The sequence below is a fragment of the Argentina silus genome, assembly GCF_951799395.1.
Source record: "Argentina silus genome assembly, chromosome: 13".
NCBI classification, from domain to species: Eukaryota; Metazoa; Chordata; class Actinopteri; order Argentiniformes; family Argentinidae; genus Argentina; species Argentina silus.
The window spans coordinates 5,848,505-5,858,510 of record NC_139667.1 but is presented as its reverse complement, the minus strand read 5'-3'; the positions used below and the strand labels follow the sequence as shown (position 1 = coordinate 5,858,510).

General features: G+C 46.5%; 1 protein-coding gene across 10 annotated transcripts in view; it reads left to right on the top strand.

Moving 5' to 3' along the window:
- The window catches only part of fgfr3 (fibroblast growth factor receptor 3), a 41,808-nt gene that overhangs the window by 12,998 nt on the left and 18,804 nt on the right, over positions 1-10,006 (top strand). For 6 of the 10 annotated variants that reach the window (XM_083683945.1, XM_083683942.1, XM_083683943.1 and 3 more), the window contains exons 3-4: positions 5,033-5,296; positions 7,408-7,473. In XM_083683945.1, coding sequence (XP_083540071.1) covers positions 5,033-5,296; positions 7,408-7,473 — 330 coding nt within the window. The remainder of the gene's footprint in view (positions 1-5,032; positions 5,297-7,407; positions 7,474-10,006) is intronic. The other 4 variants (XM_083683948.1, XM_083683946.1, XM_083683940.1 and 1 more) reach the window with 1 other exon arrangement.

Sequence of the window (10,006 nt, the reverse complement as noted above, 5' to 3'; positions counted from 1 at the left end):
GCGCAAGCCAAGCAGAGGGCCAGGCGCTGGGGAGGGAGGGGGGTACGTGGGGGGGGGGGGGGGGGGGGTTGCAGGCAGGGCGGGGTGTTTAGAGGCAGCTTCTATCTTTAACTTTATTTTAGGGTCTCTTTTGATAAAGCACGCCTCAACACAGCAAAGACAGGAGGCAACAAGCTGAGACCCCCCCCCCTTCTTTTCTCCTCTCCCCTTGATCTCTGCCGAGCCATTCCCCCCTTTTCTTCCTCTCCTCCTGGCAGCCTTTCTGATGGTGTGAGGTTGTCAGGCCGGCTGAGATTAAGGACATTGTCCAGAGGTATTTACATCCGGCCAAACCATATTAAACAGAGATTAGGGTTCGCTGCGCGCTACAACAAGAAAGAGGGAGAAAGGAGAAGAGGGAGCCTTGTCCAAGAAGAACAGGATTTACAATCAGCATAGCTGTGAAATGGAGAGAGAGAAATGTGCTCTTTATGGGGGGGGGGGGGGGCCAGGGCGGGGAGGACTAGTCTCCTCGGATCCTGTTTGAAGGTCATGTGACACAGCCGTGTTTAGGGGTGGGGGGTGTTGAGCGTGCCAAACGGTTGGCAGCGGGACAGTTTTTGGGGAGGAAACAGGAGTAAAAGAATCCGTTGGTGGGGGTACGGTGCGCAGACAGGCTCCTGTGTGGGATACAATTGCCAGAAACAGCTCCTTCTCTGTCTGAAGTTCATTAGTGAATTCTTGTGAGCTCTGTATGCCGTCTCTTCGCCTCAGCTCATTTTTACAGCATCTTTTCCACTGTAAAATGTTGCAGTGAGACATATTAGGTGCTTTTTTTCACAATAGAGATACGTTACAATCATGCCCCCCGCTCATACAGTACAGACACACTAACACACACTAACACACACTAACACACACTGACACACACTGACACACACTAACACACACTAACACACACTAACACACACACTAATAACCTCACACATACAGTACAGTATATAAACCCATATCGAGACTGAATCATCGGTGAAATGCGTAAAGTATTCCAACGTACATTTCCAAGTTCAAAGAGTAAAAGTCAAGTTTCGAAACAGATGGAACAAACGACCAATTACCAGCAATAAAAACGGCCATTTGCAGCCCAATTGTTTGTGGCTGATTATTTTCGACTACCTCATTGTACAGCTGTTTGAAACGTGGCCTTCCTTGCATTATTAGCTCAGTGTAGCAGAGAGAAAAAGGGAGCTTGATAAAGATGAATGTCTCCTAGGTCCATCTGGAAGCCATCACTTTCAAAAGCCCTTGACATGGAGATTTGTTTTAAAAGGTATGTGTTGCTCCTTTTGGAACAGACTCAATAAACTACCTGTTAAGCCCCTTAAGAAAAAAAAAAGGACGAGAGACTGAATCTTGTAATCTTTTACTGTTCAGCCTTCTCCCTCTCTCCCTCCCTGGCTTGTTTTAACCTGTGTCGATGTTGTTGCATCATACAAAACAGGCCAGGGGAACAAGAAGACATTATTCTCAGGAGTCAAGCAGTAAATCAACAGGACTCAGCAGCAGGGAGTTTAAAGTACGCTAAAACAGGACAACTATTTTCATAGGGATATTTGATATTATTGAAGACGAACTGGTTCAGCGTTTTAGATCTGCAAGACTAAGGCTCTCTGTATTTCTCCCTCAGAGCGGAAAATGAATCCATCAAGTTTGCAGCACAGTGAAGCCTCTGTTTAGTTGTTTACAGTCACACCTGTAGTTCTGAAAACACCCTCGGACCCAGCGGCATCCTGGGAAAGACACACACAACACCCCAACGCAGCGCAGGAAAAACAGAAGAAGCCATGTTCCCCCACTGCTGACCTTATACGACAGCAGCCATGGCGACAGCTACTATACGTCTGCTCACCCCTTCTTCCCTTACGTCTAGCATCCCTCGTTTCCCCCCCCCCCCCTCCATCCCTCGTTCCCTCCGTCTCTCTCAGAGGGCAGACGTGGAAGGCTGGCCACATAAAGAGGTCTTTTCATCCCGGGGCCATAGCCTCCCGGCCCGAAAGGAGTTCGCAGAGGATAAATAAACCTCTCGAGCCGCACAGAAAAGATCTAGTCTGTAAGCAGCGTGTTAACGAACAGCACACCACAGTATCTCAAAGAGACACATTATATTATTCTGAAGGGCTATTTGTTATGATATTGAGCCCAGGGTAAGGAGGCTATGAGGCTAGGGGCCTCCTGATTTATGAAGTGACCGAGGAGCCCATACTGTTGGTCTGTGTGCTGGGTTAGAGTACCCCCTCTCTCCACACACACACACGCACGCAAACACGCACGCACACACACACACACACACACACACACACCCCAACCTCCACCTCCACCCCCTCTATGAGCACATTGCTTCCAGCTGGCCCAGGATCCGGAGAGAGTGCCCCCCTCACTCCTAACAGGCGGCCGATAGCTCACACATGCCATGCCGGACAAGATAACAGCGGGAATGTCTAGATGCGGATACGGGGCTGGACGTCGCCAAAATGGTGTGGGAATCTTAGCCCAGGCAGGCATGGTATTCACACTGTATTCCGGAAAATTCCTCCCATTTCTTTCCTTCGGTCATAAGTACTGTCAATATTCCATGAACATGAAAAATGGAAGAAGGAATGTGTTTGGAGATTGCAGTAGACTGTACTGGACAATAATGGAACAAGGTTATGGATTGGGATGGGAGGCTCAGCTTATTTCAAATAGAATTCATTTATATTTAAATCAGCTTTTGGACCATTTAGAGATATGGGGTCTGAACGAGAAGGTGATATTGTTGGGTACTGGGTAACACCAAGAAGAAATGGGTTCCGCTCGCTTGTGCTAAACCCCCATATTGTTTTTTAATGCAAGTGGAAGACAAATCAGGTTTTCTACAAATTACATGAGTGTGCCTCAGGCAGTGTAAACACATCCAAGTGAAGCACAATATTAACAACAACAAATATGAGAAATTGCCATGGTAGACTCCTTTTATCTATTTCCCCATGATCAAAGCTCAAAATGGGAAATTGGATTTTAGTGTCCATTACAGTATTATGCTCTCAAAGCAGCCAATTAGCCGACACGTGTGATGTTCTCATGGTCTTTTGTTAATTCACAGTCTTCAACATTTCAGGAGAATTGCCTCTGTAGGATGCTCTGTAGTTGTTCATTTTTAAATGATTAACACCATCTTCCTCACCACTATGGTAATTGATATAAATGCAGTTTTTTAGGAGGAAGTTCATATTTAATATCAACAAAAATTGTTTAGTTATGGACTCAATGCTACCGTTCACTGAGGGTTGGTGAAGGAGGCTGGGCTGACGTGCGTGGGTCCATAAACCAGGGCTGAGATATAGCCCTCTTGAGATTACTATATCTACCCTATAAAGTCCAACTCCCCATGTTTAAGACCTTTTAATATATTCTAAGACCTATTTTCTTCTTTTTCTTTCACAAGAGCCTTAAGTAACACATAAAGGTACAGTAGTAATTCATGCAGGCTGTGCTTGAATTTATTCTCCCCCATCGTCTCAGTGTTTTTCCTCCTCCTCAATAGGCTTTTTGTAAAACCTGTGCCATAAATATGCTGTCAAAAGGCAGGCGATGCAGACGCCATAGAACCATATGAACTACACATAGAACCATATGAACTACACATAGAACCATATGAACTACACATAGAACCATATGAACTACACAGTCATCCACCAACGTTTTGATATGCCTAATGATTCACATTCACATTCACGCAATGGACTAACAAACAACAGTTATTATTGTCACACGTTTGAAATATCGATATCTTGTTTTAAACTAAGGTGAGTTAAATGAGGAAGCAGGCTTGTTTTGTCTCCAGGGTTTCATTGGTGTGTGCTGTGTGTGTGTGTCTGTGTAGCCTACGTTAGCCCACACTTGCAGCCTTACATTGAAAGAAGGCTATCTATAATTCATGGCTGCTACTATGTATTCCCCTCGAAGATTGTCTCGTCTGGAGTATCTGGCTGCCGCGTCGCTCATCATTTCAACCTTTCCTCTCAACTCCAATATCCTAATCTCTCAGAGACGCTGTCTGTGGCCAGCACGGTGGAGAGAGTGGACTGTTCAGGCTCAGTGGTAATCAGAGAGAGCCGTAATCTTCTCTGCCCTTCCTTGGGGTCAACCGTATCTGCCCCATGGTCGCAAATCATGTTTTTAAGATGTTTCACTCTCTAACCTTTGCCACAGCGCAGAGAGGCCGAGTTGTGTGTGTGTGTGTGTGTGTGTGTGTGTGTGTGTGTGTGTGTGTGTGTGTGTGTGTGTTTGTAAATACTGCCGCTTGTCTGACAGTATGTTAGAGATCTCAGTTCCTCTTTGACAGTGATGATGTATAATTGAGAGCTGGATGAAAGGACACCTCAGTTTAACAGATATTGAGACGGAGGGAGGGGAGCAGAGGAGAGGAGAGGAGAGGAGAGGAGAGGAGAGGAGAGGAGAGGAGAGGGGAGAAGAGGAGTGGAGAGGGGACAAGGGGAGCCACTGTTTATTTATTCCGACACGTTTCTCTCTCCTCCACGCTCAACTTGGCCCAGTCAAGGCAGGCAGGCATCTCTGATGGAGCCAGTAAACATGTTGATTTTTCCTTGGCTTTAACTAAGCTGGCGCGGAGCGACTGGAGTGAATGAGGTGGCGGTTGACGTGGGGGTATTTCCAGAGTGGCATACTCTGAGTTATTCATGTGGCAGTGACATACTTTATAAAGACATGTGACATTTCTCATTGGTAGACCAACATTCATAAGGGAGGTTGACGCAGATTGAGAGTGACCCGAGGCAAAGCTAAGCCAACGGGGTCCAGACATTTGCTTCCTATGACAAACAAGATTAGGTTTGGTAATAAGCAATCCACAGCAGAGATTAGTCATTTATTTTCTTGAAACTTGAAGACTGGACTGTTATCCTACACCACTTCATTGATCACAAAGGAAAGTTTTGGTAGTGTGTCCTTCTCCATACTTAGTCTCTCTCTCTCTCTCTCTCTCCCTTTCTAGACTCTGTGTTCAGTGAGGCGGCGTTCCTAGAGGACTATGTGGTGGCACTGGGAGACACCCTGGACTTGCCCTGCAACCCCGAGGGCCCCGCCCAGCCCGTCATCTGGTTCAAGGACGGCGCTGGCGTGTCACCTAGCAACCGGACACGGCTGGGCCAGAGGGTGCTGCGCATCATCAACGTGTCGTACGAGGACTCAGGCGTGTACTCCTGCAGACTTGCCCACGGCAACACCTTACTCAGCAACTATACCATCAAAGTGACAGGTGAGAGCCAAGATTGATTACCTAGTTACTCTCTCCTCAATGTTTCTTTCCCTCACCTCTTTTAGCTCTATTTCTCTACCTCTCTACCTCCCCCCCCCCCTCTCTCTCTGTCTGTCTCTCTCTCTGTCTGTCTCTCTCTCTGTCTCGGGATAGATGTCTTACAGAACTTCCCAGAGATATTTACAATGAACGTTCTAGGGGGGAATTACAAGTGACGTCTTCCAAAATTATGTCTATTTCTACAAAGACAGAGTTAAGACATAAGAAAGGTCATATTGAGGAAAGACTATTATTGTTGTAATCGTCTGTTTCTAGTTTAGCACTCAGACCCGCCGAGAGCGAGGCAGTTTTTTTTGTAGGTTTGCCAAGGAGAGGGTTCAGATTCGTGCCAACTCCACTGCTGCCAAGTTACGCACGCACACACACACACACACACACACACACACACGCACACACACACACACACACACACGCACACACACACACACACACTTAATAGCACATGCTCACACAGGCACAGACACTTTCACCACCTATTGCCACATCCAAGTTACTCTCAGATCGCCCCTGATTTACAGGCCTCAGTCATAGGTGAAATCCATTACAGTATTACAGAAAAACCCAGGTCTTATGCAAAATGTATGACGCAAAAAGAGTTTTGAGAATTGGACGGGGGATGAGCAGAGCGGTGTAAACGGTAGCTTAAGTTTGAGTCCTTTCCCCATAAACTCATGGACACCAGCTGAGCATGTTATTGACAACTAATTAGAAAGCAATTAGCTTGAAACGTTTCATCATTGAAAACAGATGGGGTGGCAAGAAATGAGAGAGTTCTCTCTCGCACATGTGTTTGGCACTCGGCCAGGAGGAAAGGGCCTTTTCCAGGCTTGATCAGTAGTGGACAGCTTGTCCTCCTGGACCTACATATTGGCCGATTACTCAGACTGGCCCCATACGTACGTCAGTGAGGTAGCAATATCCTGTTCCCCCTCCACTCTTAACACAGAGCCTCGGCCTATCTCAAAACACACACAGCGTATTGTGTTGTTCTTCAAATATTTGAGTAAGGTGTCAGATATTTAGGAGTGGTATCAGATTTAGTGACTGGAGCGTGGCCAGCGAGGCTAGGCAGTTAGCTCAGGCACATGTTAGAAGTATGGTTGTAATGTAAAGGGAACAAAGTCATGTTCTGGCTTTGTTTGTGTGAAATGTCCTTCCTTACTTTTTGACATGTAGTGTTTATGGGTTGATGGGGAAAGTGTAGCCATTTTTCATGTAAATCTACTCTAGTTAGCAAAATCACAACAGTGGAATGGGGAATGGGTGTCAAACTGAAACAAAAGTGCTTGTCAGGAGTTTCAGAATAGTTTAGCTCACCAGGGTTGAGGTAACATCTGGCACTCATTAACTGAACCTGTGGAACTGAACCAGAACCTTCAAGGTCAGATTGAAAATAATTATGAAGCCCCTATGGAAATGTGTGATACAGCACATCTAAACAAACATATTTGTGGTTGAAGCCTAAGATGAAGCTTCACCAGACTTATGTACAGTATAGCGTGTGTGTGTGTGTGTGTGTGTGTGTGTGTGTGTGTGTGTGTGTGTGTGTGTGTGTGTGTGTGTATGTGTGTCACTAATGGTAGTAAGCCTCATTTGTCTGTGGAAATGTTTGGGTAACAATCTAAGAACAGCCACGCTGGAGTGTACTGTAGAATCATTCATGAGCCTTTAATGGCTACAAACTTGAGTGTGTGTGTGTGTGTGTGTGTGTGTCTGTGTGTGTGTGTGTGTGTGTGTGTGTGTGTGTGTGTGTGTGTGTGTGTGTGTGTGTGTGCGTGTGCGTGTGCTTGTCAGTGCACACACTACTTAATCCTGTCTAAGCAGTTCCATTTATAAAATTCCTGTTCGTGTTTTCTTTTGTTAAGTGGGAAATAATGAAGCTGTGTAAGAATCTACAGTTAAAATCTACTTTTGAAAGTAACGACTTGTGATTTATGTTGAAATGTTATCAGATATTGCAGTCTCCCATTGAAAGAATCCAGTGAATAGTCCTCTTGTACTGCCTGCCTCGGCTAATACCTTTGTGTATGTCTGTGTTTCCCTCCCAAAAGACTCCCTGTCCTCTGGCGATGATGAAGACTATGACGAAGACTCGGACGATGCAGGTAATGGAAATGGTGTGTTCTACATTTTCATTCATCCAATATTACTCATATTAAATTAAATATTGTACTCATAGCTGCAAACAAAAAACAAACATCATTCATATCAAGCATAGTACAAGCATGGGTGGAGTGCTACACCCGTTCAGAGCTCCTGTTGTAGGTTGTTTTGGCATGAAAGGAATATCAAGTTCGTGCAGAGTTGTGCTGAGTTGTGTTGAACTCAAAGAGCATTGAGAGATGGCTGCTGCTGCGTCTCCCCAGTTAACAAGGCCTGTTCTGTCAGCTCCCAGGACTCCACTGAAACAGCATCACCCCCTCCACAGGCACACAGTACACACACACCCACACACACACACACACACACACACATTCACACACTCTCTGTTGCCTTTGTTGTATCTCACTGATGTAGACAGAGGGAGAGAGGGGAGAGAGACAGAAACCTAGACAGAAAGGGAGACAGTGTACGAGGAAGTCACTCCTGTGGGGAGAGTCTGACTGGGAGACTGGCTGTGATTGAAGTGTTGGAGGTAATGAGAGGGAGCGGAGTGAGACAGGGGGGTGATCAGTCAACTATTAGTCATGAGGTGGGGAAGGTGAGAGTAGACCAAGGCTTTAGCCTTAATAAAGCCATGACCCTCCCCCCCCCCCCCCCCCCCCTCTCACTGTCTCTCTGGGGAACATTGTATGGGACTTAATGCTCTTAAATTGCAAACTGAAACAAGTTTTTTCTTGTTTTCTGGTGAGGTGTCTGGTGTTTTTTTGTGTGGGAGTGGCAAGGTTTTACTGCAGCTGAGCCCAAATGGTGGTAAATAGCCTCGGAGAGAGAGTTAATCTCTGAATGTAAGTCTACCTCATGACATACGTGGCTCAGATTTCCCGAGCAAAGAAGAGGGATTAGGGCAGAAACGCTAAACCCTTTCACTGCTTAATGTCCGCTAATCCACCGCTAATTAGCCTGCTACAGGATACGGCCCATGTGACGATACAGCCAGACATGGTGACTTTGAGACCATGGGGGAGACAGAGAGAGAGAGAGAGAGAGAGAGAGAGAGAGACAAAAAGACACTGAGGGACGGAGAGGTAGAGGGACGGAGAAAAAAGAAAAAATTAAAGAGAGAGATGTAGAGAGAGGTGAAGCCAGGACCCTGATGCGAGCAGTCAGGTCACAGAGTCATTAGTCACCTGCTTAACGATGCACCCAGCCGTCAGTCCTCAGTGGAAAGGGGAAAGGCTGCCATACCCATGAGCTCATACCACTCACAATCTCCTCTCCTCTCTCAGCTGTTTCTCTCTCCCTCTGGGAAAAACAGAGAGAAGACACAGACCGGCCCAACTACCACTCTCCAGTCAGCGGCCCGGTAGAGACAACTGTACCACCGTCTGTGTGGCATGTCTATTTTTTTTTTTTTGGGAAGGGAAACCGATTTGAACCCAACCCCAAACCCAGCGATGCACAGTGCTTGTATCGTTGCAAGAGCTGGAATGTTAACAGGGTCTAATCTGTGCTCTGCTGTGCTCCTGAGCTATGCAGCCCTTGTTTACCCTGGCAGGAGAGCAGAGGCCGGACGCTGGGCCACGCTATGCTGGTCCGTCTCTGCCCCGCGCCGCCGTTTGACCGCCTCTGTTTGCCTTAGGTCCCCTTAGGCCCCGGGGCAGCGTGCCTTCAAAGGACCCAGTGTAATCTGTAATGAAATCTGCCAGTGTACTCACAGGCGTCAGCAAGGGCAAATTACACAATTACACAATTACCCCCCGATCCCTGTCTGCCGTTAAAGGCCCCCGGCAGCGCACCGTGTCCTGCGCCAGCTAATTGCCCCTTCAGTAAGGTCTGATAGAGACCCCACTGTCACGCTCCTCTGCCCAGGAACAGATCGTTTGAGGGAAATCAGAGGAAAAGTGAAAAGTGACCGTGTGTGTGTGTGTGTGTGTGTGTGTGTGTGTGTGTGTGTGTGTGTGTGTGTGTGTGTGTGTGTGTGTGTGTGAGTGCGTACGTGTGTGTGTGTGTGTGTATTGGCTTGTGTTTTGGCTTGTTTGTAAATTGTAGCTGTTAATTGATTTCTAGCAATTATTGCAGCAGGCGAATTCCCCAGCTTTAGGTTTATTTATTTAGTGTACCTCATGCTATCGATCAGATAAACACATCTCCTGAAAAGTTTCATTATAGGTGAGCGAGCACCTGGAAAGCTGAAGATTTTGTTTAAGTAATTTACCATTCAATAACTTCTACCCTACGGTATTTAATAGACACGGAATTACAGTATGTATAATGATCTATGCAGGACTGACTATATGTGACTATATGTGAGTAGGCTACTGTATAACCTAAGAGGGCAGGTTTATCTACAGAGGCAGTCCCGGTGGGGGGTATCTGCCCTGTTCCCCACCCCTCCACAGAGGAAATGCCTTCCTACCAATTAGATATGAGTTGATATTACTGTTCTGCTGGCAGAGAAAGCGCTATGTTTCAGAGGACAGGCGGGCGTGGAGGTGGTCTATTTTGAGCTTGTCTTAAAACTTGACAGCAACCAATCACAGAAGCACT